The 25,762-nt window shown below is 44.5% G+C and overlaps 1 protein-coding gene across 7 annotated transcripts in view; it reads left to right on the top strand.

Moving 5' to 3' along the window:
* CACNA1B (calcium voltage-gated channel subunit alpha1 B) overlaps positions 1 to 25,762 on the top strand; it is a 197,129-nt gene that overhangs the window by 34,008 nt on the left and 137,359 nt on the right. For all 7 annotated transcript variants that reach the window (XM_072747977.1, XM_072747976.1, XM_072747973.1 and 4 more), the window contains exons 4-7: positions 5,985 to 6,076; positions 7,282 to 7,434; positions 8,703 to 8,893; positions 24,205 to 24,308. In XM_072747977.1, coding sequence (XP_072604078.1) covers positions 5,985 to 6,076; positions 7,282 to 7,434; positions 8,703 to 8,893; positions 24,205 to 24,308 — 540 coding nt within the window. The remainder of the gene's footprint in view (positions 1 to 5,984; positions 6,077 to 7,281; positions 7,435 to 8,702; positions 8,894 to 24,204; positions 24,309 to 25,762) is intronic.

The raw sequence follows: 25,762 nt of genomic DNA, 5'->3' as shown, positions 1-25,762 counted from the left end.
ATTTTCTAATTGTAAATGAAAATAATCTTTTTTGTATACTTATATATTCTATAGCCTTGCTATAATTATGTATAATTCTATATACTTATATATTGTAAAACTCTTATAGTTTTTCATATATGCTTTTGGGTTTCCTGTGTAGAAATCACATTGCCTTTGAATATGACAGTTTGTTTTCTCCTTTCTAATCTTTATATATTTTATTTCTTTTTCTTTTTTTATTGCCTTGGCTAGGACCTCCATATGATATAAATAGTATACTTGTATTATTCTTTTTTTTAAATTTTTATTTATTTATGATAGTCACACACAGAGAGAGAGAGAGAGAGGCAGAGACACAGGCAGAGGGAGAAGCAGGCTCCATGCACTGGGAGCCCGACGTGGGACTCGAACCCGGGTCTCCAGGATCGCGCCCTGGGCCAAAGGCAGGCGCCAAACCGCTGCGCCACCCAGGGATCCCTGTATTATTCTTTTTTAAAAGATTTTATTTATTTATTCATGAGAGACACAGAGAGAATGAGAGACAGACACAGGCAGAGGGAGAAGCAGGCTCCATGCAGGGAGCCCGACGTGGGACTCGATCCTGGGTCTCCAGGATCACACCCTGGGCCAAAGGCAGCGCTAAGCCGCTGAGCCACTCAGCTACCCTACTTGTATTATTCTTGAATTTAAAGAAGTTGCTCCAAACACATATTGTCAGTTTAAGGGATTTTTCTTTCTATCCCTAATTCTTATTTAATGATATTGAAATTTCATTGAATAATTTTTCTGAAATTTTTGACATGATGACATGGTTTCTGTTTTGATTTTTAATGTGGTGGATTGCATTAATAGTCATTCTACTATTGACCTATTCTTTATGTTCCTATGACAACTCATTGGTCATTAAGTATGTACTTTTGAATTTCATTCTAATTAGTAATTTAAGATTTATGTTCATAATTAAGATGTGTATAAAATTCTCTTGTCCTTTTCTTGTTTTGATATCAAGAGTATACTAGCATCATAAAATGAATTGAGATTTTCTTGTATTTTTATTCTCTGAAACAGTTTGTATAACATAGAAATTATCTGTTCTTTGGATGCTCATAGAACTTGTTTGTAAAATTGACTGGGTCCGATGTTTTGCTGGAGGAAACCTGCATCCAAATTCATTTTTATAAATAGTTTTGTTAGTCAGAATTCTGAGACAGCCTCTAAGGTTTCCATCCCTGCCTGTGGTCGTCTCCCCTTGAGTGTGGGAAGGAGCATGGATATGATAGGATATCACTGCCATTGTTAGTTTACCAAACAGTTGACTGAGTTAACTGAAAAGGTCCAACCTAATTAAGTTAATCTTTTTAAAGAGACTGAGCCCTTTGTAAAGTCAGAGAGTTCAGAGGTGTAAGAGGGACTGCTGAGGCCAGCTGGTAAGGACCTGAGCATGGCTGCCAGGAGCCAAGAGAAGCCCCCCGCTGACAGCAGGACAGTGGGCCTCCAGTTCTACTGCAAAGGATGTGAAGGAGCCAGGAAGCAGGACTTGCCCTGGGTTAGCCTCTGGGTAACATCGGACCCAGTCAATTTTACAAACAAGTTCTATGAGCATGATGCGGCTGCTTCCACCTTGATCTCAGCCTCATGAGACCCCAGAGAACCTAGTCACGGTGTGCCCAGGCTTTGACCTATGGAGCTGTGAGCTAATGGGTGCCTTTTCAAGTCACTAAATTTGTGGCAAGTCTTTACACAGCAATAGAAAACTAATATAATCACTCTTGGTTTATTCAGGTTTTCTACTTCTTCAGTCACTTTTGATCATTAACATTTGGGGAGATATATCCATTTTATTAGAATTTTATTTTAATGTTGGCATAAAATAGTTAATAATATTCTTTTGTAATTCTAAAAATCTCTCCTGTCTGCGGTTGCATTCCCTGTATGTAAACACATCACCATACATATATATACATATGTGTGCATGTGTGCACAAGTCTGAGCATACACACACATGCATGTGTTTGTATATGTGTGTATCTGCATACAGGTGTGTACAGATATGTGCACATTCTCTTTTTCTTGATGATTCCTGCAAGAACCTTGTTCATTTTATTCAAGTTCAAGTTCATTCAACTTTCAAATTCGGCTTTCTATTATTTTTCTATTTTCTGATTGAACCATGTCTATACTTACCTTTATTATTTCCGTTTTTCTCTTTTCTGTAAATTTACTCTGCTGTTCTTTTTTAAGATTCTTGAGACATATCTGTGCTTGGTTTACTTATTTTTAATCTTTAAAAAAGCAAAACATTTTAGTTTATAAATTTCCTCTTAAACATCACTTTAACTGGCCCCCACACATTATAATACGTAGTATTTTTGTTGTTGATGGGGTCGAAATTTTTGGTAATTTCTCTTTTTACTTCCTTATTTAATGAGTTATTTAGCATTTTGAGGGTTTCTATACATATGAATTTTCTTGCAGTGTGTTTTTATAGTTCTCATTTAATTACATTTATTGAACAGCGGAAGTGTGATGATGTAACTAATTTTTTGAAATTTGCTGAAGCTTTCCTTTTGTGATGTAGGGTATGGGCAATTTTCTCTCTTTTTAAAATATTTATTTATTTATTCAAAGTGAGGAGGGGCAGAAGGAGGGGGGAGAGAAACTAAAGCAGGCTCCACACTGAGTGAAGAGCCCAACATGGGGCTCCATCTCATGACTCTGAGATGAGACCTGAGCCGAAACCAAGAGTCAGATTCCCAGGTGACTGCACCACCCAGCTGCCCCAGACACGTGCAATTTTCAAAGATATTCCTGTGTACTCAGAAAAGGCTATGTTCTCTATTTGTTAGGAGCAGATTCTGATAGGTAAGATGGGAAAGATATAGAAGATTAGAACTATATAATAGATCAAGGCTGCTAATTTTTTTTTAAAAAAAGATTTATCTATTAGAGAGAGAGAGTGAGAGTACACACATGGGAGTGGCAGGATGGGCAGAGGGAGAAAGAATCTTAAGCAGGGTCCATACCCAGTGTGGACTCTCACGACCCTAAGATCATGACCTGAGACAAAACCAAGAGTCAGATGCTTACCCAACTGAGCCACTCAGGTGCCACAAGGCTGTTAATTTTGTTTTGATCTTATGTAGCCTTACTGAATTTTGGTATTCAGTCCTTCAGATTATTTTTTTAAGATTTTATTTATTTCTTCACAAGAGACATATATATATATATATAGAGAGAGGCAGAGACACAGGCAGAGGGAGAAGCAGGTTCCTTGCAGGAAGCCCAGTGCAGGACTCAATCCCAGGACCCCGAGATCACAACCTGAGCTGAAGGCTGATGCTCAACTGCTGAGCCACCTGGGTGTCCCCAGATTCTGATAGGAGCTTTGCTAGAATCTTCGACTAGGCTTGAATTTGGGACGATGACTTCTTGTATATCTGTAAATGTTTATTTTAAACTCACTCTTCATTGACAGTTTAGCTGGATATAAAGTTCTAAGATGACCATTACTTTCTGCTGCTCTTTGAAGGTATAATTTGTCTTCTAGCATATTTTTCTTCCAAAGTTAAGTTGTTTTTTCTTTTTAGTTATCCATTTTCTCTAGATACTTTGTCTTTCCTTTTTCTTTCTGGTATCATCTAAGGCTGTCTTTTTATGCTTGATGTTCTGCAGTTCCTTCCTGTTTCTAGCTGGAAATATTTTCTTTATCTGATTGGTACTTATAGTGCACTTTGAATTTGAGAAATAATTTTTGTTTTATTTTATTTTTTAAAGGTTTTTAAAGATTGAGAGAGAGGGGGAGAGAGCAAGAGCAAGCCAGCGTGCAAGTAGGGTAAGGAGCAGAGGGAGAGGCAGACTCCCTGCTGAGGAGGGACTCTGGGATTATGACCCAAGCCAAAGGCAGTAGCTTAACCAACTGAGTCACCCAGGTGCCCCAAGAAGTCATTTTTCATTCTGGGAATTTCTTAGCTGCTACCTCTTCAAATGTTGCTTCTTCACCATCTCCCCCGTTCTCTTCCACTGCTCATACTGGGTGTGTGCTGGGCATGTGATCTAATCTCCATATTGCTCAATATCTCTCTCATGTTCCTTCCTTGGCTTTTTGATATCTGTGGGTGAGTTCCTCAGTACTAGCCTCTGTACTGTTTTCTAAACCATTAATGCTCGCAAACTGTGTCTCCAGCCCAGAATGTAATTTATTACTGTTACTATTATTATTGATATTATTTCAATAACTATTTGCTTATTGACAAAACTTTTAGCTAGCCTTTAAAATACCTACCTGTTTCTGGCTTTGTTTGTTTCATACTTTGCTGATTTCATCAGAACAAAATTAATCTTCCAATAGTCCATTTCAATAGTTGAATGTCCCCCCTTAGCTTTGGGTTTCTTCATGTGCTCTGGATTTTTGGTTTAAATAGGTATTTTCTTGTTGCCTTTCTCTTCCTTTCCACGGAGAGTTTCATCTTATTTTGACTGCAGCTCCATCTCAAATTCTATTCTCACTGCTAGGTATCTTAAGCAGGGGGGCACAAGGCTTTCTTCAGCAAGAGTCCAGGATGCATTCTAAAAGCAGAGCCACCAGGATTATTGGTGCATTAGATGTCGAGTGATGGGGAGAGAGGACTTGAGGTTGAAACTGTGGTTGTGACTGAAATAACAATTGAGGTGTAGCGCTCACTGAGTGGGTATCAGGGACGAAGCAAGGCCAGGGGTAAGAATCAAAGTTCTTAGTCACCACAATGTGACAGCTCTGGACTTTTTAAAGAAGTACATTTCAACACTTTTAAACATTAACGTTTAAAAAATAGTTCTTTAATTATATAATGCTTGATATACTTTTTTGGTATCCAAGTGGAAATGTTAAAAAGGCGGTTGGATGTATGAGTCCTCAGTTCCAGATTTGAGTTAAAGATGTGTGATTATGCGTGATGAGCATGCTGTGGTATTCAGGGCTATGGCGTAGGTCCGGTTGGGAGTGAGCCCAGGGGCATCCACGTCTTGAGTCTGGTGGACGAGGCAACGGAGGCAGTAAGGACCTGGAGGGACTCCTGGGGGGCTCAGGGGAAATGAGAGAGTTGACCAAAGGGCAGAAAAGAAACTGTGTAGAGAGGGAGATATTGCTGTTGGGGTGGCAAGTCTCAAACAGCATTTCAGTGGGACGGTGCAGGTGAGAGCTTGATGGGGACCGCTAATGGAGACCTGTGATGGTGGAGAGACCCAGGACTGACCATCTGATTTGAGCTCTGGTGTGAAGGGAGCAGAGAAATGTGCTGTGCTGACAGGTGGATGTCAGATGTTTTGTTTTGTTTTAATTTTTATTTATTTATGATAGTCACAGAGAGAGAGAGAGAGGCAGAGACATAGGCAGAGGGAGAAGCAGGCTCCATGCACCCGGAGCCCGACATGGGATTCGATCCCGGGTCTCCAGGATCGTGCCCTGGGCCAAAGGCAGGCGCTAAACCGCTGCGCCACGCAGGGATCCCTGTTTTGTTTTTGAAATGGGAGACATTTGAATATGTTTTTCTGCTAATGGAACTGATTGTGATGGCTTTCCTGAGACCCCTGAACCTTTTCTTTCACCTTTCCGGCCCCACTCTGCTATTCTCCTAAGAGAAGGTGAAGAAGGGCATGTGTGGCACCTGCTCTGGAAAATCAGCCTTATTTTATCCCTGTTTCTACTCCTCCTCACCTTGTGAGGCTGCTTGCAGTGCAGTGGGGGTTGGTTTGGGGACCTGGTTCTGGCTTGGATTTAGTTGGAGGGTGGATTAAAGGCCAGGCCAGGTACCAGAGACCAAGTGTCCTCTCAGGGTGATTCCTTTGAGCTGGGGGGTCGCGCTGTGGGGACATCTGAATTTACTCCTTGCTTCTCCCTGCCTGGCAGGCCCCACACCCTGTGCTAGTCCTGTGTTTGGACGGTGGGGATGTGGGTGATGGGGCATGTGTTCGCCTCCGACCTGAGTATGGAATCCCTTATTTTCCTCCTTTTCTTTTCCTGCCAGGATCCTGGCCACAGCTGGCACTGACTTTGACCTGCGGACCCTGCGGGCTGTGCGTGTGCTCAGGCCCCTGAAGCTGGTGTCTGGGATTCCAAGTGAGTCTGGCAAAAGCAACCAGGCCCAAGCCTAACCATCTCCCCGAAGCCCACTACAGCTATGGCCACTGTTAAGCCCTAACCAGAGGGCCCTTTAGGAATCAGGTGTGAGGAGCCTGGAATTCCCTGTGAAAGCCCAGACAGTGATCCTGTTGTTTTGCCCTGACTTGGCTTCCCCAGATGGAAGCTTTGTTTCTCCTCATGCTCTCTGCTCTATTTCCAGCTCTTTGCTGCTTTCTTTTTCTGGGGTCAATGCACAGATAAGAGATTGAGCAAGGCAGTGGGGATGCTTGAGAAAATAGTCAGAGGCTGCAAAGGACCACCTATCTTGGCTCAGGCCTGGCAGGGCCACAGAGAATGAGGCCAGGTTAAGACAGGCTCCCGGATTCAGCTGCCCAAGGAGCCGAGGCTGGGGAGGAGGATGGCCAGGGCTGAGAGGCAGGAGTGACCCTGGCCCCTGTTCATCCACTCCAATGAGAAGCTTGGCATCAGTTTTTCTGAGAGCCCTGAGTGGGCAGGGACCCAGGGATGGACCTGAAGCCACTGTAGGGAAGCCCCTGTTCTGCCCCAAGACCCTGCTAGGCAAAAGCTCTGGCCTGTATCTAAGAGATGGGCCAGGTGGGAATGGAGTTATGGGGCTGAGCTTCCCTTGTGTGCTGAGTTCTTTTGGCCTGGATGCACCCTGCCTTGGGGTCAGTGGTAAGACACTCCTGCGAGCAGTCCCCTCCTTCACTTCCCTTAAGGAGTTGGGTCTGTCAGGACCTCCTGCACTTCTCTCCCAAGATCTCCTGCTCTCAGACTCCAGAATCTTCTGCTTTCTCCTCCCAGCATTGCCTCCCCACCGTAGGATCCTCTGCTCTCGCTCCGCTCAGAGCCCTTCATAGGTCCACACATCTCGTCAGCACATGCTCTCCAGCAGATGCCCCACACTCTGCTCCTCCCCTACTCTCAGTCTATTTCCCTCCAAGACTTATGTTTGTTCCCCTACCCTGAGGACTCTCGTGTAAGCACATGTGGTTCCCCCAAGACTCATGCTTCCCCACAGTCCCCGCCCCATCCCTACATTGCAGGCTCCTCCCTCAGCACCTTTCCCCAGGATGCCCGGTGCTACCCAGCCCAGGCTGTGACTAGTCTGCGCACCCCCGCCTGAGCCCCTGTCCTGCCCACCGGCTCTGACCTGCCCTGCTTGGGCTACTCTGGCCCAGGTTTGCAGGTGGTGCTCAAGTCTATCATGAAGGCCATGGTTCCACTCCTGCAGATCGGGCTGCTTCTCTTCTTCGCCATCCTCATGTTCGCGATCATTGGCCTTGAGTTCTACATGGGCAAATTCCACAAGGCCTGTTTCTCCAACAGCACAGGTGAGGCCTGGCAGGACCCCTTTGACCCCTCCTCATTCCTCCAGGAGACAGGCCCGGCTCTAGGTCTGGCCTTACAGGTGCCAGACGAGTGGGGTGGAGCTTGTGTTCCGGTGGGGGACACACAGCATGACCTGGAGAACACAGATACGTGGACAAAGACATGAGCACAGTGACTGTACATTGTACTGATTTCTAGGGAAAAAGCAAAAGGGGAACTTGCAGTAGAATAATTTGGGAGCCTACTTCGCAGAAACCAGCCCGGGAGGCCTCTCTCCCGAGGTGACAGTGGGGTAGCCATCAGGGTGCAGGGAGGGGGATTGCTGGGTGGCCACTGGGCCAGGGAGCACCAGTTAAAGGAACAGTGTGTGAGAGGCCGGAGCAAGGAGCAGTGAGAATAGGGGGAAACCATGCGGCATTCGTGGCTGTGGGGGGAACTGTGTGTGTCATTCTGGAGAACTCAGGAAGGTGGTGGGGGGCTCCATGTGAGCAGAGACATCATCCCAGTCTTCTTGCTGCTCTGGAGAGGCCGAGGCAGAGAGAGACGGGCTTGGGCAGGAGGCTGATGTCTCGATCTGGGAGGAACAGTGGCTGTGACCAGGTGCTTTGCTGCAGGTGGTCAGAGTGGGGCAGGTTCTGGGTGTATTTTGCAGTGAGGCCAATGAGCAATATGATCATGTCCATCGATGCAGAGGAAACTCTTACTAAAATTTAGATCATTCGTGATTTTTAAAAACCTCTTCTCAAGGCTGGTAGAAGCATATCCATGCTGCAGGGGCCAACGTAGTGAGGACCCGACCCGGGCCCCCAGCCAACCTCCAGGCATGTGTTGGGTGGGCTCTGAGCCAACCTGCCTGATAAACAGGGACTGCAGTGGCTGCATCCAGGCTGACAGGCCGATCCGCGCGTCAGGAGAGTCTTGGTGGTGGCTTGGCTGTGAGGAAAAGGAGAAACCAGGTGGTAGTGGCAGGAAGAATTGGGTGTTAGGACTTCTTTTTTTAAAAATTTTCAAGTGAATAAGTCCTGAGCATGGTTAAAGGATGAGGGGCAAGTTCCAGTCAAGAGGGAGAAGTTGACCAGGAGTTCCTGGGAGGGTTGGTCTAAACTCAGGTGAAGGCAGGCTGTAGGCACAGGGAGAGAGCTGGTGCAAGGAGGGGTGGTGGGAAGTTGAGGGAGGATTTCTATCAGGTCTCCACAGCCCAGGAATCCCAGCAGGGGTTCTCGAACTTGGTGTTTCTGGGCTCAGGGTCTGTGCTTCATTCTCTTCACAGATCCAGATCCAGTGGGGGACTTCCCCTGTGGCAAGGAGGCCCCGGCTCGGCTGTGTGAGGGTGACACTGAATGTCGGGAGTACTGGCCAGGGCCCAACTTTGGCATCACCAACTTTGACAATATCCTGTTTGCCATCTTGACGGTATTCCAGTGCATCACCATGGAGGGCTGGACTGACATCCTCTACAATGTGAGTTGTGTCTTGGCCCTGGGACAGTGGATGGGCTCTGGAGCTCCTGGGGTCCCATTTGGGGTGAGGTTTCTGACCTCAGAGCCTCTGCCCATCCCCTAGCTCCTTCCTCCACCGTAGGATGAAATACAGGTGCCTTCCTTCAGGTGGCTCCACCAAGGGCCCACTATTATCACTGTCAACTCAAACTCTTGACCTTGACCCTAGAGTGTCCAGGATAGCTCTTTGTGTGAAAGTAACACTAAGGGCTACTGGATGCTACTGCTGATGGTTAAGATGGCTGCAGCACGATCCCTCAGGCTCGCTGCAAGCTTGCTCCAAGTTAGGTCCTGTGTGAAGTGTCTCATCCCTCATAGAATCATCTCAAGAAGCCCATCGTACAAGGAAGAAACAGGCATGGAGAGGCTGTTTAATCTGCTCAAGGCCTTAAGACTAGTGGCGGCTTGCTGGGAACTACTATTTAAGCTATCCCTGCTGGGGTTTTCTGGATGGACTAGGGGTGGTGAAGCTTACTGGCCTCTCCTTGTCCCTAGGCTGCCTGATGAAGACAGAGGAGGGCAGGGTTTCGGGCTGCATGGAGCTAATGCTTAGGGAGACCTCTCTGATGGTGCTGAGGTCAGAGCATGTGTCTTGCACATTTCTGTCTTTTTTGCTGTGTCTTCTGGTGCTGTTTCCTCTCAGTCTTCTTGCCCATTAGGGTGCCTGCCTGTCACAGCAGTGTATACAGGGCAGTCTGGGTTAGTGCCCATGACAGAAGATGGGCTAAGGCCTTTCCCTGGTGACTCCTCTCACTCCCACCTCCCCTCCATGTGAAGCTGTCCTTGGAGGACTCTACCATGAATTCTTGAGCAGATTTCTGTCTCTTTTTTATGTGATGAAACCCCTAGCTGCCTTCTACCCCCTAGAGCCTTGTGAGTTGCCAGGGCATAAGCATAATTAAATGAGTCCCTCAGGGACTTTAGGAGGTAGAGAAAGAAGGTACACAGGAGCTAGGAATCTTGGAAGGTTTGGCTGGAGAGGTACAGTGGGTAGATTGCTGTGTCCTGGATAGCTGGAGTATGCTGTGCTCAGGTATTGGGGGGTAGAGGACCCTGCAGCACAAGGTACTTTACATTGATCCTGCCACTTGTATGCTGATGTGTGGTTTGGGTTACAAGCCCCTGGAGCCTAGAGAGGAAATGATGGTTGTATAAGCTGGTGGCATGATGGACGGGATGAAAGGGACAGGATGGAACCCTTTGCCCTATGCCTTCTGCCTGGGTTCATAGAGACCCAGGTGGATCTCAGAGCTGGCATCTAGCAGGTACCTGGTGAATGCTCATTGAGGAGGCACAGGGAAGAGGAGGAGCTAGGAAAAGCTGGCCTGAATTTCCTTGAACCAGATCCCTCCGTGGAATGGGAGTTGTGTCTTATGACAGGCTCTGTTTAATTGAGGAAAAGAGAACAGGCACAAAGGCAGTTCTGAGGAGCTTGGCTGTTCTCTTCCTGTAGCCAATCAAAGAGCAGTTTTCCAAAGACAGACCCTAAAAATAGCTCTGAGCTGGCCACATCCTTGCCAACCCCACCTGAACAAGGAGTGCTAGAACAGGTTTCTACAGATTTCAGTGCCCACTGGGACTTGGCCACTGGCCCACGTGACTCAGACTGGTGGGTCTGTGCCCTGTGGGGGATGGGGCTGGGCAGGAACTCAACCCTGGGGCAGCACACACTGGTCAAGAGAGCCACAGAGGATTCATCGGACACATATTTTCATGGAACTCATCAGGCTCTGAACACTCCCCAAGCCGCTCCCTGTACAGTGGCGAGCAGGAGGCATTCAGTAAGGGCCTAATAATGGCAAGTGCTCTGAAGAGGAGCAGGTAGTGATGAGTTAGAGAACCTTGTGAAGTTAAGGCCTGGCAAGGTCTGGAAGCCAAACATGCAGGTGTTATGAGATTTTGCACTGGGGGTTTGGCATGGCACCAGGCCACAGTAACTGCAGTCAGCTGAGGCTGGTGCCCAGAGCAGGTGGCCAAGGTCTGACTGGGTGCACGCTCCACACTAACAGGGTGGGTTGTTGCAAATCAGGCAGGGTTTTTGAAGGGGATTCTTTGGAGAGAGAGAGCCTGCCTCTTTCCTCAGCCCAGCGAGAGGGGCTTTTATGATCCTTTCAGACCCGCTCCCTGAGTGTAGAGGCCAAGTGACAGTGCCTGCCCTTTAGGGGCAGGAGCCATGGGCCCGCAGTGGTGGGCAGAAGGGAGGGAGGTGGAGAGCATGCTTGGTGTTGGGAACAGGGGAGAACGTGTGAGTGTTTCTCATGGACAGACCAGCTGTAGCTGAGGGGTTGTGGGCAGCCAGCAGCCCTTCTGAATTCTGACCAGGGGAATGATGAGGTCTTAGCAGAGAACATCTGTTCAGGACAGACTGCTAGAAAATTGGTGGTGGGGGGTGAAGGAGTTCTCCTTCAGTCCTTCTGTGACTGAAGGAGAAATGGCTTGCCTGTATTTTGAAAAGTAAGTGAAGTCAAATAGGGTCCTGGAAGATACACAGAAGTGCCTTGTGAGAGACCAGTCAGCAGGAAATTTCTGTCAGGCCTAGAGAGACAAGATTATCTCAGGGCAGCACCCTGAGAACTTGCCCATCCCCCTCCGCTCCCTTCCTGGCCTGGATTGTGTTGGGGTCAGTAACCCGGCAGCAAGCTGGGGAAGAAGGAGCCGTGTTAGGCGTGGAGGGGCAAAGAGGGGCCACGCCTCCGTCACCCCATGAAAGCAGCCAGCTGTGGTAGGCCAGCCAAAAGAGTACAGATTCTCAGCGTGAAGCATGTTAAACAGTTTTATTGCCAGCTGGGACTGGACACTTAATTACTGAATTGAGACTGTGTTTTCTACTTGAGGTGATTGGAGAACTTTCTGTTACCCAGGAGTTATCAAAAAAGTCATAAGACTTATCTCAATTTTTATCCAGGGACATGAATACGTTCAAAGGGACATTAGAAGATAAATAAGTAGGCTTATGACAACGTATGTATTTATGAGAACATATGTATTCATGAGAATATACGTATTTATGAGAACATACATATTCATGAGAACATACATACATACATACATATGACTTTGCATATGTTCATTGAACTGGTTACATAAAGATGTGAAGAAGGGGTGTTCAGATGTGTAGGTTCCAAGGCTGTGTTTTACAGTTAGCACAGGTAGGGCTTGTTCATCAACTGAATGTGCAATGTGAGAAAAGGAAGAGCCAAAGAAGATGTGACTTCAGCGACTAGGAGAGGTGGTGTCTTTTCTTGAGAAGGGAGACTTGGGAGTGAGATATTTGCTCAGTTTTGTTTCATTGGATGAGTAGTAGAGCTCAAGGACCCTGCTTTGGCTGCATAATGTTTCAGAGAACTATTTTCACGCTAAGTATGCAGTGACATAGCGGAGAGGAGACTGTAGGGCTGAGAGTGTCTGCCTGAGGTCACGGATGGTGTTCCACATTATGGGAGATGATTGGCCCAGTAGGGCTGTAGAAAGAGAAGCAAAGGAGGCCAAAGACTGAGCCCTCTCCAACTTGGCTGTGGAGGGAAGTTCTAGCGTTCAGAAGCTGAGCAGGAAAAAAGGAGCTGGCAGAGAGACCAAGGTGGAGCCTTTGAGGCAGGGTAAGTACAATACCATGAGCTTGTCTTGGAAGCAGAGCTAAGGAAAAAAGTTTTCAGAAAGCGATCAACCAGGATCAGGTGTCTCTGAGAGGTCGAGAAAGATGCTGCTAAACTTGACAAGAGCAGTGTCAGCAATGGGGGTAGGACCTTGGAACGTGCAGGAGATGGAATGAGGGCAGCGGAGAGAGTCAGCTCTTTCCCGGGGTTTCCCGGGAGGGGTAGTGGCAGGTAAGCGAGGGAGACTTGAGGACTGGCTGTTTTTGTAAACCTAAACTTTGAGATAATTCAGGGTTTATGTGCAGTTGTAGGAAATCTGTCAAGAGATCTCCTGTGTCCTCTCATGGTGATAATCTGCAGAAGTATCACCACCAGAATGCTGGTGTGGGCACGGTGGAGACCGAGAACCTTCCATCCCAGCAGGATCCCTGCGTAACCTCCTGTAGCTGCACCCACTTCTCTCTTACCCCGTCCATCCCTGTTAATCACTGATCTTTTGGCCATATCTGCAATTTCAAGGAGGTCCCGTAAATGAAACCATAGTCTCTGTAACTTTTTGGTGTTGACTTCGTTTCACTCACATGATTCTTTGGGGATTCACGCAGATTACTGTGTGTCAGCAGTTGATTCCCCTTGATCCCTAGCAGTCTTCTGTGGTGTGGGTGGACTCTACAGTTTGCTTAACGTTCATTGAGTTCCATTGTATTCCATTGTATATATAGACCATGTCTTCTTACCCATTCATGTGTCCAGGACATCATGGCTTCTTCCACAGTTTGGCTATTGTGGACATTGCTGCTGTGAACATTGGGGTGCAGGTGTCCCCGTGTTTCACTGCATCTATATCTTTGAGGTAAATACCCAGTAGTGCAGTTGCTGGGTCATAGGATAGCTCTATTTTTAACTCTTTGAGGAATCTCCACACAGTTTTCCAGAATGCCTGCACCAGTTTGCATTCCCACCAACAGTGCAAGAGGTTCCCCTTTCTCCACATTCTCTCCAACATTTTTTGTTTCTTGTCTTGTTAATTTTCATCCTCACTGGTGTGAGGTGGTATCTCATTGAGGTTTTGATTTGTATTTCCCTGATGGCAAGTGATGTGGAGCGTGTTTTCATGTGCTTGTTGGCCATGTGTATGTCTTCTCTAGAGAAATGTATGTTCATGTCTTCTGCCCATTTCATGATTGGATTGTTTGTTTCTTGGGTGTTGAGTTTAATAAGTTTTTTCTAGATCTTGGATACTAGCCCTTTATCTGATGTGGCATTTGCAAATATCTTCTCCCATTCTGCAGGTTGTCTTTTAGTTTTGTTGACTGTTTTCTTTTGCTGTGCAGAAGCTTTTTAACTTAAGTCCTAATAATTCATTTTTGCTTTTGTTTCCCTTGCCTTCATAGATGTATCTTGCAATAAGTTGCTGTGGCCAAGTTCAAAAAGGTTGTTGCCTGTGTTCTCTTCTAGGATTTTGATGGATTCTTGTCTTACATTTAGATCTTTAAGCCGTTTTGAGTTTATCTTTGTGTCTGGTGTAAGAGACTGGTCCAGTTTCATTCTTCTGCATTTGGCTGCCCAGCTTCCCTGCACCATTTAATGAAGAGACTGTCCTTTTTCCAGTGGATAGTCTTTCTGGCTTTGTCGAATATTAGTTGACCATAGAGCTGAGGGTCCATTTCTGGGTTCTCTGTTCTGTTCGATTGATTTAGGTGTCTGTTTTTGTGCCAGGCCCACACTGTCTTAATGATCACAGCTTTGTAATACAGCTTGAAATCCGGCATTGTGATGCACCAGGCTTTGGTTTTCTTTTTCAGCATTCCTCTGGCTATTCAGGGTCTTTTCTGATTCCATATAAATCTTAAGATTATTTGTTCCAACTCCATGAAGAAAGTCCATGGTATTTTGATAGGGATTGAATTGAATGTGTAAGTTGCCCTGGGTAGCATAGACATTTTCACAATATTTATTCTTCCAATCCATGAGCGTGGAATGTTTTTCCATCTCTTTATGTCTTCCTCAATTTCTTTCAGAAGTGTTCTGTAGTTTTTAGGGTGGAGATCCTTTATCTCTTTGGTTACGTTTATTCCTAGGTACCTTATGGTTTTGGGTGCAATTGTAAATGGGATTGATTCCTTAATTTCTCTGTCTTCTATCCCATTGTTAGTGTATAGAAATGCCACTGATTTCTGTGCATTGGTTTGGTATCCTGCCACATTGCTAAATTGCTGTATGAGTTTTAGCAATCTTGTGGTGGAGACTTTTGGGTGTTCTTTTTTTTTTTTAAAAGATTTTATTTATTTATGTATTTATTCGAGAGAGAGGCAGAGATATAGGCAGAGGGAGAAGTAGGTTCCCTGTGGAGACTGATGCCTGGAACCCTGTAGGTTCCCAGGACCCGAGGATCACGACCTGAGCCAAAGGCAGATGCTCAACCATTGAGCCACCCAGGTGCTACTCTTTTGGGTTTTCTATGTACAATATCATTTCATTGGCGAAGAGGGAGAGTTTGACTTCTTTGTCAATTTGAATGCCTTTTATTTCTATTTGTTGTCTGATTGCTGAGGCTAGGACTTCTAGCACTATGTCGAATAATAGTGGTGAGGGTGGACATCCCTGTAGTGGGGGGAAAGCTCTTAGTTTTTCCCCATTGAGAATGATATTTGCTGTGGGATTTTCATAGATGGCTTTTAAGATGCTGAGGAATGTTCCCTCTATCCCTACACTCTGAAGAGTTTTGATCAGGAATGGATGCTATATTTTGTCAAATGCTCTCTCTGCATCTATTGAGTGGATCATATGGTTCTTGTTTTTTCTCTTATTGATGTGATCTATCACATTGATTGTTTATGAGTGTTGAACCACCTGGGGACAAATCCCACTTGGTCATGGTGAATAATCTTTTTTTCAAAAATTTTATTTATTTATTCATGAGAGACACAGAGAGAGAGAGGCAGAGACACAGGGAGAGGGAGAAACAGGCTCCATGCAGGGACCCCGATGCGGGACTCAATCCCGGGACTCCAGGATCATGCTCTGGGCCAAAGGCAGGCGCTAAACCACTGAGCCACCCAGGGATCCCTGAATAATCTTCTTAATGTTGTGTTGGATCCTATTGGCTAGTATCTTGGAGGCTTTTTGCATTCGTGTTCATCAGGGATATTGGTTTATAATTCTCCTTTTTGGTGGAAGTCTTTGTCTGGTTTTGGGATCAAGGTAATGCTGGCCTCATAAAATGAGTTTGGAAGTATTCTCTCTCTTTCTATCCTTTGGAACAGCTTTAGTAGAATAGGTATTATTTCTTCTTTAAATGTTTGATAGAATTCCCCTGGGAAGCCATCTGGCCCTGGACTTTTGTGTCTTGGGAGGTTTTTGATGACTGCTTCAATTTCCTTGCTAGTTATTGGCCTGTTCAGGTTTTCTATTTCTTCCTGTCTCAGTTTTGGTAATCTGTAGGTTTCCAGAAATGCATCTGTTTCTTCTAGATTGCCTAATTTGTTGGCATATACCTGTTCATAATGTTTTAAAATCTCTTGTCTTAAGCTGCTTTAAGAATTTTCTCTAAAAAAAAAAAAAGAATTTTCTCTTTATATATGAAATTTGCAAGTTTCACTATTAAATGCTGAGGTGTTGAATGGTTTTTGTTGACTTTTCTGGGGAGGGGGTTCCTCTTTATCTCTTGGATCCAAATGCCTATTTCCTTCCTCAGATTAGGGAAGATCTCAGCTATGATTTGTTCAAATATACTTGTGGTCCTCGCTCTCTCTCTCTATATATATATGCCTTTTCTGAGATTCCAATAAGATGAATATTCTTCCCTCACGAGCTTTCCTTTATTTCCTGAAGCCTTTACTCGTGGTCTTTTGTTTTGTTTTTCTCTTTTTTCCTCAGCTTCCTTCCTTTCCATCAACTTCTCTTCTGTGTCACTCACTCTCTCTTCCACTTCATTAACCCTAGCAGTCAGAGCATACAGTATAGACTGCATCTCACTTAAAATATTTTTAATTTCAGCCTGATTAGATCTCAATTCTGCAGTAAGAGAATCTCTAGAGTCCTTTATGCTTTTTTCCAGAGCCACCTGTAATTTTATAATTGTACTTCTGAATTGTATCTCTGACATGATATTTAAATCCACATCCAGTAATTCTGTGGCAGAGAGTATTACTTCCTGTTCTTTCTTTTGTGGTGAATTCTTCCTTCTAGTCATTTTGTCAGTGTAGAGTGGCTGTATGAGCATGCAGAGTCAAAAATATCAACTATGACCTAAGTAAAATACACCCTAGATGATTCCAAAGAAAATTCCAGATTCCAGAAAATTCCAGATTTCTGATTCCAGAAAGTAAAAGAAAAAGAAGAACAGAACAAAATAAAACAAAAGGACTACTATAGTGATAAATTTTAAAACAAAATCGGGGGATCCCTGGGTGGCTCAGCCGTTCAGCGCTTGCCTTTGGCCCAGGGCGTGATCCTGGAGATCGAGACCCGGGATCAAGCCTTGCATCGGGCTCCTTGCATGGAGCCTGCTTCTCCCTCTACCTGTGTCTCTGCCTCTCTCTCTCTCTCTCTCATGAATAAATAAATAAATAATCGTTAAAAAATTTTTAAAAAACAAAAACAAAAAACAAAGGAAAAAAGGGGGTGCTGAGGAAGTGGTGGTGGAGAGAGAGTATAGTCTCCCCAAGGGAACCTAGAGGGTGATCCTCTTGGTTCTGAGTGTATTTTGTTCTGTATGTTAGAAAATGCTCATTTCCAAATTTATATAAAGCAGTAAAACTTATATAAAGCCCCAACATTGACCACAAGAGCATAAACAAGATAAAAGAGGGGGGCAGAATGGGAAGGAAGAGAGAATATAGTTTCACAGAATGAACCAACTCAGTGTTCCACTTGGTTCTGGGTGTATTGTGGTCTGTGTGTTAAAAGGTACTAACTTCCACCATGTAAAACAAAATGAGACAGAAAAACAAAAAACAAAAAACAAAAACTCATGACTCATGTATCTACCAAAATTAAATTGAGTATGTTGAAGGGAATATAAAAATGAAGAATATACCTAAGACATGTAATTGTAGAAATATTAAAGCTAAAAAGGAAAAAGGTTAAAAATGAAGAGTTGGTAAAATATAGTAGTTAAGGCAGGAAAAGAGAAAAAAAATTAGAAAAATTTAACCTTAAATATAAATGAATTGTAATGAACAAAACCTCTAGTTCTGTATACTATTCCGTGAGTCCTGGAGCTTGCCAGTGCTGCTTGGTCAGTAGACTTGCTCTTCCCCGTCCTTCCAGCTGGGCTTCTGGGGGAGGGGCCTGCTGCGCTGCCTCGCAGGTGTGTGTACCTGGCAGAGCTGCCCCGCCCCTACTAGGTGCCGGGCTCGGTGGGAGCAGTTTACTCCGTGAGGCCTTTGTTCCCCGGAGGCCCTGCCGCTCCCAGGTGAACAGCGGGGGGGGGGGGGGGGGGAAGAAAGAAAACAAAAAAAAAGGCGGCGTCCAGATCTCCAGCTCCGGAGCTAAGAGCTCCCTGGGAGCGCCAAACCGCGGTCTCCCGGGGCGCACCGGCCTAGGTCTTAGGCCTAGGGGCTAGGCCCCTAGTCTTACAGTGTGTCTGGGAATCTTGCGGCTTGACTGCCCCTCCTGCGATTCTGCCTGCCCCTACGTCCCTGCTGAGCACTTTCCAGTCAGGGAAGACTCAGGCGTGGATTTTTAAAGTTCCCACTTGTCTGCAGCTTGGCTTTCCTGCCGGTTTGCCCGGCTCCCCGGGGCTCCCCTCCCCTACTTTCTTCTTGGCTTTCCTACCTTATCAGAAGCGATCCTTTCCTCTCTGTAGCATCCCAGCTCTTCTCTCTTTATGTCTCAGGTTGAATTCATAGGTGGTCAGGGTGTTTTGAAGGTTATCTAGGCAAGTTTGTGGGACCCGATGAATGGAGGACCCCTACTCTTTTGCCATCTTGCCTCCTCCGCTGTTGGGATTGTTATTTTGCTGTGGAGTTTTTATATATTCTAGAAACTAGTTCTTTTTCAGATATGTGTTTTGCAAATATTTTTCCTAGTCATTGACTGCATGGCCTTGACGTATACCCTTCACCTGATCTTTCACGGAACAAGTTTTCTTTTTTCTTTTTTTCTTTTTTTTAACAGAGCAAGCATTTTAAATTTCGATAGAGTCCAGTTTATCAATTTTTGCCTTTTTGGATTGGGCTTTTGTGGTCAAGTCTAAGAACTCTTTGTGTAGTCCTAAATTCTGAAGATTTTCTCTTGCTTTTTTTTTTTTTTTTTTTACATTTTATATGCAAGTCCATGATCCATTTTGAGTTAATTTTTGTATAAAGTGGTAGGTTTAGGTTAGATTCTCTCTTTTTCTCTTCCCCCTTTCCCTCCCTTCTTCCCTTCCTTCACTTTTTTTTTTTAAAGATTTTATTTATTCATTCATAGAGACAGAGAGAGAGGCAGAGACACAGGCAGAGGGAGAAGCAGGCTCCATGCAGAGAGCCTGACATGGGACTCGATCTAGGGTCTCCAGGATCATGCCCTGGGCTGCAGGCGGCGCTAAACTGCTGGGCCACCGGGGCTGCCCTCCTTCACTTTTTTTGAACTTATGAATGTCCAGTTCCTCTAGCACCCCTTGTTGAAAAGGCTATGTTTCATCCATTGACTTGCTTTTGCACCTCTGCCAAAATAGTTGGGTGTATTTCGTGTGGGTCTGTTTCTTTCTTTTTCTTTCCTTTTGAAAGCAAGCTCTACATCCAGCGTGGGGCTTGAGCTCAAAATCGTGAGACCAGGAGTTGCGTGCTCCACTGACTTAGCCAGGTAGATGCCCTGTGTGGGCCTGTTTTATTCCAATGATCTATGTGTCCCTCTCTACCAATACTATGCAACCTTCATTATTGTAGCTGTGCTGTAGAGTAAATCTTTTAAAGCAGGTAGACTGATCTTTCCTGTTTTATTCTATTTTGGAGAATTGACATCTTTACAATGTTGGGTCTTCCAATCCATGAGAATGGTATAGCTCTCCATTTATGTAGATTATATTTGATTTCTCTAATCAGCATTTTGTAGTTCTCAGCATACAAGTCCTGCATACATTTGTATGCCTTCTAGTTCCTTTTTGTGCCTTATTGCACTGGCCAAAACTTCTAGCATTATGTTGAATAAGAATGGGGAGAGCAGACATATTTCTCTGCTCCTAATCCTAGGGAAAAAGCATTCAGTTTTTAACTGTTAAATATAAAATTAACTGCAAGTTTTTCTGTTTTGTTTTTTTTTTGTTTTTTGTAGATGCCCTTTATCATACTGAGGCAGTTCCCCTATTCCTACTTTTCTGAGGGGTTCTATCATGCATGGGTATTGAATTTTGTAAAATACTTTTTCTGCATATGATAATGTGATTTTTTTCTTTAGCCTGTAATATGGTGGATTATACTGATTGACTTTTGAATTTTGAAACAGCTTGAGCGTAAACAGGAATAAACTCCATCTAATCATCATGTATAATTATCTTTATATTTTCCTTAGTTCTATTTGTTAATATTTCATTAAGGATTCTGGTATCTATATTCATGAGTTCTTTTGGTCTGTAATTTCCACCTTTTTTGAATTGTCTTTGTTTGGTATTGGTATGAGGGCAATATAAGATTTAGAAATTAATTAGGAAGTAATTCTATCTCTTCCATTTTCTAGAAGAGATTTATGTAAGTGGTATTATTTCTTTTGTAGAGAACTGATACATTTTGGTACCATTGGTACAAATTATGCAATCTAAGTCTAGAGATTTCTTTCATGGATTTCTTTTTAAATAACACTTTTGTTGAGATATAATTCATATACCATAAAATTCACCACTTTAAAGTATAAAGTTAATGACTCTTGTATGTTCACAGGGTTGTGTGGCCATCAGCATTATCTAATTTTTGAAGATTTTTGTCAAGCAAAAAAGAAACCCTGTGTCCATTAGCAGTCATTCCTCATTCTTCCATCCACTAGCCCTTGGTAACCACTAATACATTTCTGTCTCTATTAGTCTATTCCAGACATTTCTTATAAATGGAATCATATAATATGTGGACTTTTGTGTTTCTAAGGTCCATCCATGTTGTAGCAAGTATCAGTATCTCATTGCTTTGATTATCAAATATGATTTCATTAAGCAGATATGCCCTGATGAAAATTTAGGTTGTTTCAACTTTTTTACATTATGAATCATGCTACTATGAACCAATATGTACAAGTTTTTGTGTGGAATATGTTTTTAGTTCCCTTAGGTATATGCCTAGGAATAGAATTGCTAGCTCATACGGTAACTTTGTGTGTAACCTTTTGAGATGCTGCCAGACTGATTTCCACAGTGGCTGCAGCACCCTATATCCTACCAGGAGTGCACAAGCATTCTAAATCCTCCACAGTCTCATCAACACTTGTTATCATCTGTCTTTTTAATTTTAAGCATCCTAGTAAAATTAAAATTTAATTTTAAAACATCCATTTATTCATTCATGATATAAGTGATTTCTATTATTTTCTTTACAGTGTTTTATTAGTTTCAGGTGTACAATATAGTAAGTTAAGAGTCTGTTTCCTGGTTTGTCTTTCTGTTTCTTTTTTTTTTAATTTGCTCATTTGTTTTGTTTTTGTTTTTTTTAATTCTACATACGGATGAAATAATACGGTATTTGTCTTCTTGGACTGGCTTATTTCACTTAGCTTAATACTCTCTATCCGTGTTGTGGCAAATGGAGAGATTTTATTCTTTTTTATGGCTGGATAGTATTCCATTGAGTGTGTGTATGTGTGTGTGCGTTGCATGTGTATAATCTTTATCATTCATCCATCAGTGGACACTTGGGCTGTTTCCATATCTTGGCTATTGTAAATACTGCTGCAATAGACATTGGAGTGCTTATATCCCTTTGGATTAGTGTTCTTGTATTTTGGGGGTAAATACCTAGTAGTGCAATTGCTGGATTGTAGGGTAGTTCTATTTTTAACTTTTTGAGGAACCTCCATGCTCTTTCCCACAGTGGCTGCACCAGTTTGCATTCCTACCAACAGCGCATGAGTGCTCCTTTTATTCAACGTCATCAACAGCACCTGTTGTTTCCTGTTAAAATTTATTTTTTTTAAAAAGATTTTATTCACTCATGAGAGGCACACACAGAGAGAGAGAGAGAGAGAGAGAGAGAGAGAGGCAGAGACACATGCAGAAGGAGAAGTAGGCTCCATGCAGGGAGCCTGACGTGGGACTCGATCCCGGGTCTCCAGGATCAGGCCCTGGGCGGAAGGCACCGCTAAACCACTGAGCCACCTCGGGCTGTCCTTAAAATTTAATTTTAAATTTAACCAAACAACCATGAAGTGAAGTGGTGAAGTGGTGTTTCATTTTGGCTTTGATTTGCATTTTCTCTAATGACTTATGATATTGAGCATCTTTTATGTGCTTATTGCACCACTTATATGTCTTCTTTGGAGAAATGTATATTCAGATTCTCTTCCCATTTTAAAATTGGTTAATTTGTCATTTTTTTATTGATCTGTAATTTTTCTCTCTATATTATGATGCTAGACCCTTATCAGATATATGATTTGTAAATATTGTGTCATATTCTGTGGGTTATCCTTTCACTTTCTTGATGGTGTCACTTGAAGTACAAATGATTTTTAAATTGATGAAGTCTCATATTTCTATTTTTTAAAAATATTTTATTTATTTATTCATAGACACAGAGAGAGAGGGAGAGAGAGAGAGAGAGAGAGGCAGAGACACAGGCAGAGGGAGAAGCAGACTCCATGCAGGGAGCCCGATGTGGGACTCGATCCCACATCTCCAGGATCAGGCCCTGGGCTGAAGGTGGTGCTAAACCGCTGAGCCACCCGGGCTGCCCTCATATTTCTATTTTTATTTTCACCATTGTGCTTTTGGTGTTATAGCTAAGAATTCATTACCTAATCCAAAGTCATGAAGCTTCACTTCTGTATTTTCTTTTTAGGAGTTTTCTAGTTATTGTTCTTGTCTTTAGGTCTGTGAGTATTTTTCAGCCTTCTCCTCTTTGTCCTGTATTCTGCTATTCTGAGGACATGAATGTTAGATCTTTTGTTAATAGTCCCACAGGTTGTTGAGATTTTCTTGTTTGTTTTTGTTTTTAAATCCAGTTTCTCTCTGCGTATCAGACTAGGTAACTGCTCTTGTTCCCTTTTACTGTTCACTGATTTTTTCCCCCTTCTCCATTCTGATGCTGTGCCTTTCCATTTAGATTTTTATTTTGATTATTGTGGTTTTCAGTTCTAAGTTTTCCATTTGGTTCTTCTTTATATCTTCTACTTGTCTGCTGATACTATTTCTTTGTTGAGACTTTCTATTTTTGAGTGTGTTTCAACTGTGTACATAATTGCTCTTTAAAGCATTTTTATGATAGCTGCTTTAAAGTCTTTGTCTGATACTTTTCTCATCTCTGTCATCTTAGTGTTGGCAATATGCACCAGTCAGGGTTCTCCAGAAATACAGAACCAGTAAGATGTGTATATATGTATGTGTGCATACATAGATATGTGTGAAGAGAGAGACTGACCAATTGATTAATAGAAATTGGCTCTTGTGATTATGGAGGTTGGTAAATCTAAATCTGCAGTTCAGGCTGGCAGGTTCAAGACCCGGGAGAGATGGTGTTATGGTTCTAGTCTGAAAGCCAGCAGGTGGAGACCCAACAGAGCCAATGGTGCAGATGAAATCTGAAGGCAGTCTACTAGAGAATTTCCTCTTACTTGGAGGGTAGTTATTATTATTATTATTTTTTGTCTCTTCAGACAACTGATTGAATGAGGTCTACCACCTTATGGAAGGCAATCTGCTTTACTCTATCATTAAGATGCTAATCTCATCTAAAAACACATTTACAGAACCACCCAGAATAATATTTGACCAAATATCTGGAGACCCCATGGCCCAGTCAAGTTGACACATAAAATTAACCATCATGGCATCTATTGATTATCTTTTTTCATTCAGTTTGTGGTTTTCCTGGTTCTTGGCATAGCAAATGAGTTTCAGTTAAAAATTGGACACTTGGTATCATATCATGAGACCAGGCTATATAAAAGTCAAAAGATTTGGGAGATGCCCTTCCTTGCATTCTGTTTTTGGATCATATATGAGTGCTGGCTTCTGGCTTAAGCCAGGCACATGGTAAAAACTGTTCCTGGGGAACTTGTAGGCTTGCTCTTGATATGGGGGAAATATGGCATAGGGCTCACTGCCTCTGAGCTATGGAAGCTACTATAGACAGATTAGATTTGGGCCTGGGGCCTGTGGGCCCCATTCAAGAGAAATGTCTTTAGAGCTGACTTGTATGTCCAGTAGCCTGGGAAGAATGAGGAAGGTATCTAAGCGGAGGCCAGGCATGCAGCCTTCCAGGTATCTTGGAAGTCTTTGGCTCCCTGGAACAATTCCTTAGCTTTTTAGCTTTGTTGGGCAGTGACCAGGAGTGCTAATTGTCCTTGGTTCTTTGAGAGCTCCAAGACAGCTCCAAAGAAAGCTCTGTGGGGCAAGAGCAGGCAGATCTCATGTGGGCCCTACCTGGACCCCCCAATATCTGAATTCTCCCTGCCTAGGCCCTGCCAAGTTTTTGAGGAGGGGTTAAGGGCACATCTACAGCCCAGGCTATGTGTCTTGTCCACCTGTTTTTCCTCATCTCCTTTTTGCTTGCAGACAAATGATGCAGCTGGCAACACTTGGAACTGGCTCTACTTCATCCCTCTCATCATCATTGGCTCCTTCTTCATGCTCAACCTGGTGCTGGGTGTGCTCTCAGGGTAAGAGGCCCTGTGGGCTTGTGTGCTGCCTGCCTGCCCCTCTGTGTTCTCAGGCTAAGGGGACAGGTGGTAGAGTCAGACAGGGGCATGTGTGATGTCGGGGCCTGGCCTTGCCTCATGGCCACCCTTTGTGGTGGCCACTCCCACTATCCTGAGCTCTGGCCAGCCTTTCCTCTGTGCTACTATGCTGACTCTCTCTTGGCCTCCTTACCTCCATCTCACCCTTGGCCTTCACCTTGGCCCCTGATGATGGTGGAGGGGATGCTCCTGGATCTCACTGGGGTCCATGGTGGGGTTTGCTGGCAGCCCTGGTGCCTAGAGGATCCTCCCTGGTAGAGTGGAGAGTGGGGAGCAGACCTATATCCTGTCTATAGTGGTCACTGGGATCCCCACCCTAGCTTTGGCCCCTGGCTTGCTCCTCCTCTCCAGATACCTTTCTGTGCTGAGCTCCTACAGGAGAGAACCAGAGAGGGTGAGGGGTTGGGATTCCTTCCTGAAGGGAGGTGGTTCTTGACCCCACAGTGGGGCCACTGGCTACAGACATGCTGGTGCTTAGGGGCACATGGGGCTGGTGTTTGGGGATTCCCCCACTTCCACCAGTCTGGGGAAGCTGTGTAGGGAAGGCTTGGTCTGTGCTCTGTCACCACCTTGGTATCATACTCCCTGTAAGGCTGGAGAAGAACATCTCCATCCTGCCCACCCTGAAGATTCCTGTTCAGGTCCAGGGCTTCTGAGGTAGGCTCGGGGAGAGCCTGGTAGATCCACAGGGCCTAGAAAGGAACAGCCATTGAGAGGACAATGGATGGAGGCCAAGGCCTGCTTGCTTTGACTCTGGAATGTGTCCTTAGCCTCCATCCTGTCCTGTAAGTGGTATGTCACTGGCATGTCTTTCCGAGCACCTCCATAGGGACAGGCAAACCCACAGCCCAGTGGATGCATGTAGAACTTCTCGTCTGATGGAATTGCATGATTTGAGCTGCACAGGGAATCCAGAGGAGGCCTGGGGCTCAGAGAATGCCCAGGAGAGGGCATTTACATTGAGACCCAAAGGGAGACCAGCAGTGAATGTAGCAAAGGAGGGGAAAGGGTGTCCCAGGCAGAGAAGAGCTGGAGTAGAGGCTCTGGGCTACCCAGAAGGACACAATGTGTGCTGCAAGGGTGCTTAGAGCTGGAACCAGAAGGTGTGGAGGGGAGAGGGTGCTGGGGCTGGCAGACGGCAGTCTTGTGTGGAGCGTGGGCTCTGTGCTGAGGACAGTGCACAGTGGGGAGGTGGTAGGAACATGAGTGGGTTCATGGTGAGTTGGGAGAGCAGCCTGCTTGGGGTGGCTTTGTGCGGCTTACCCTGAAGAATGTGCAGAAAGGACTGAGGGGTTGAGGCTGGGTGGCTCCTCACTGAGCAGGGCCATGAACTTTGTGGCTTCCCAGCCTCTTCCCACCTGTGAGCATCCTGGCCT

This window comes from Vulpes vulpes, chromosome 2 (genome assembly GCF_048418805.1).
Source record: "Vulpes vulpes isolate BD-2025 chromosome 2, VulVul3, whole genome shotgun sequence".
Taxonomy (NCBI): domain Eukaryota; kingdom Metazoa; phylum Chordata; class Mammalia; order Carnivora; family Canidae; genus Vulpes; species Vulpes vulpes.
Note: the sequence above shows the minus strand (reverse complement) of the source record. Positions and strands in the feature narration are given on the sequence as shown.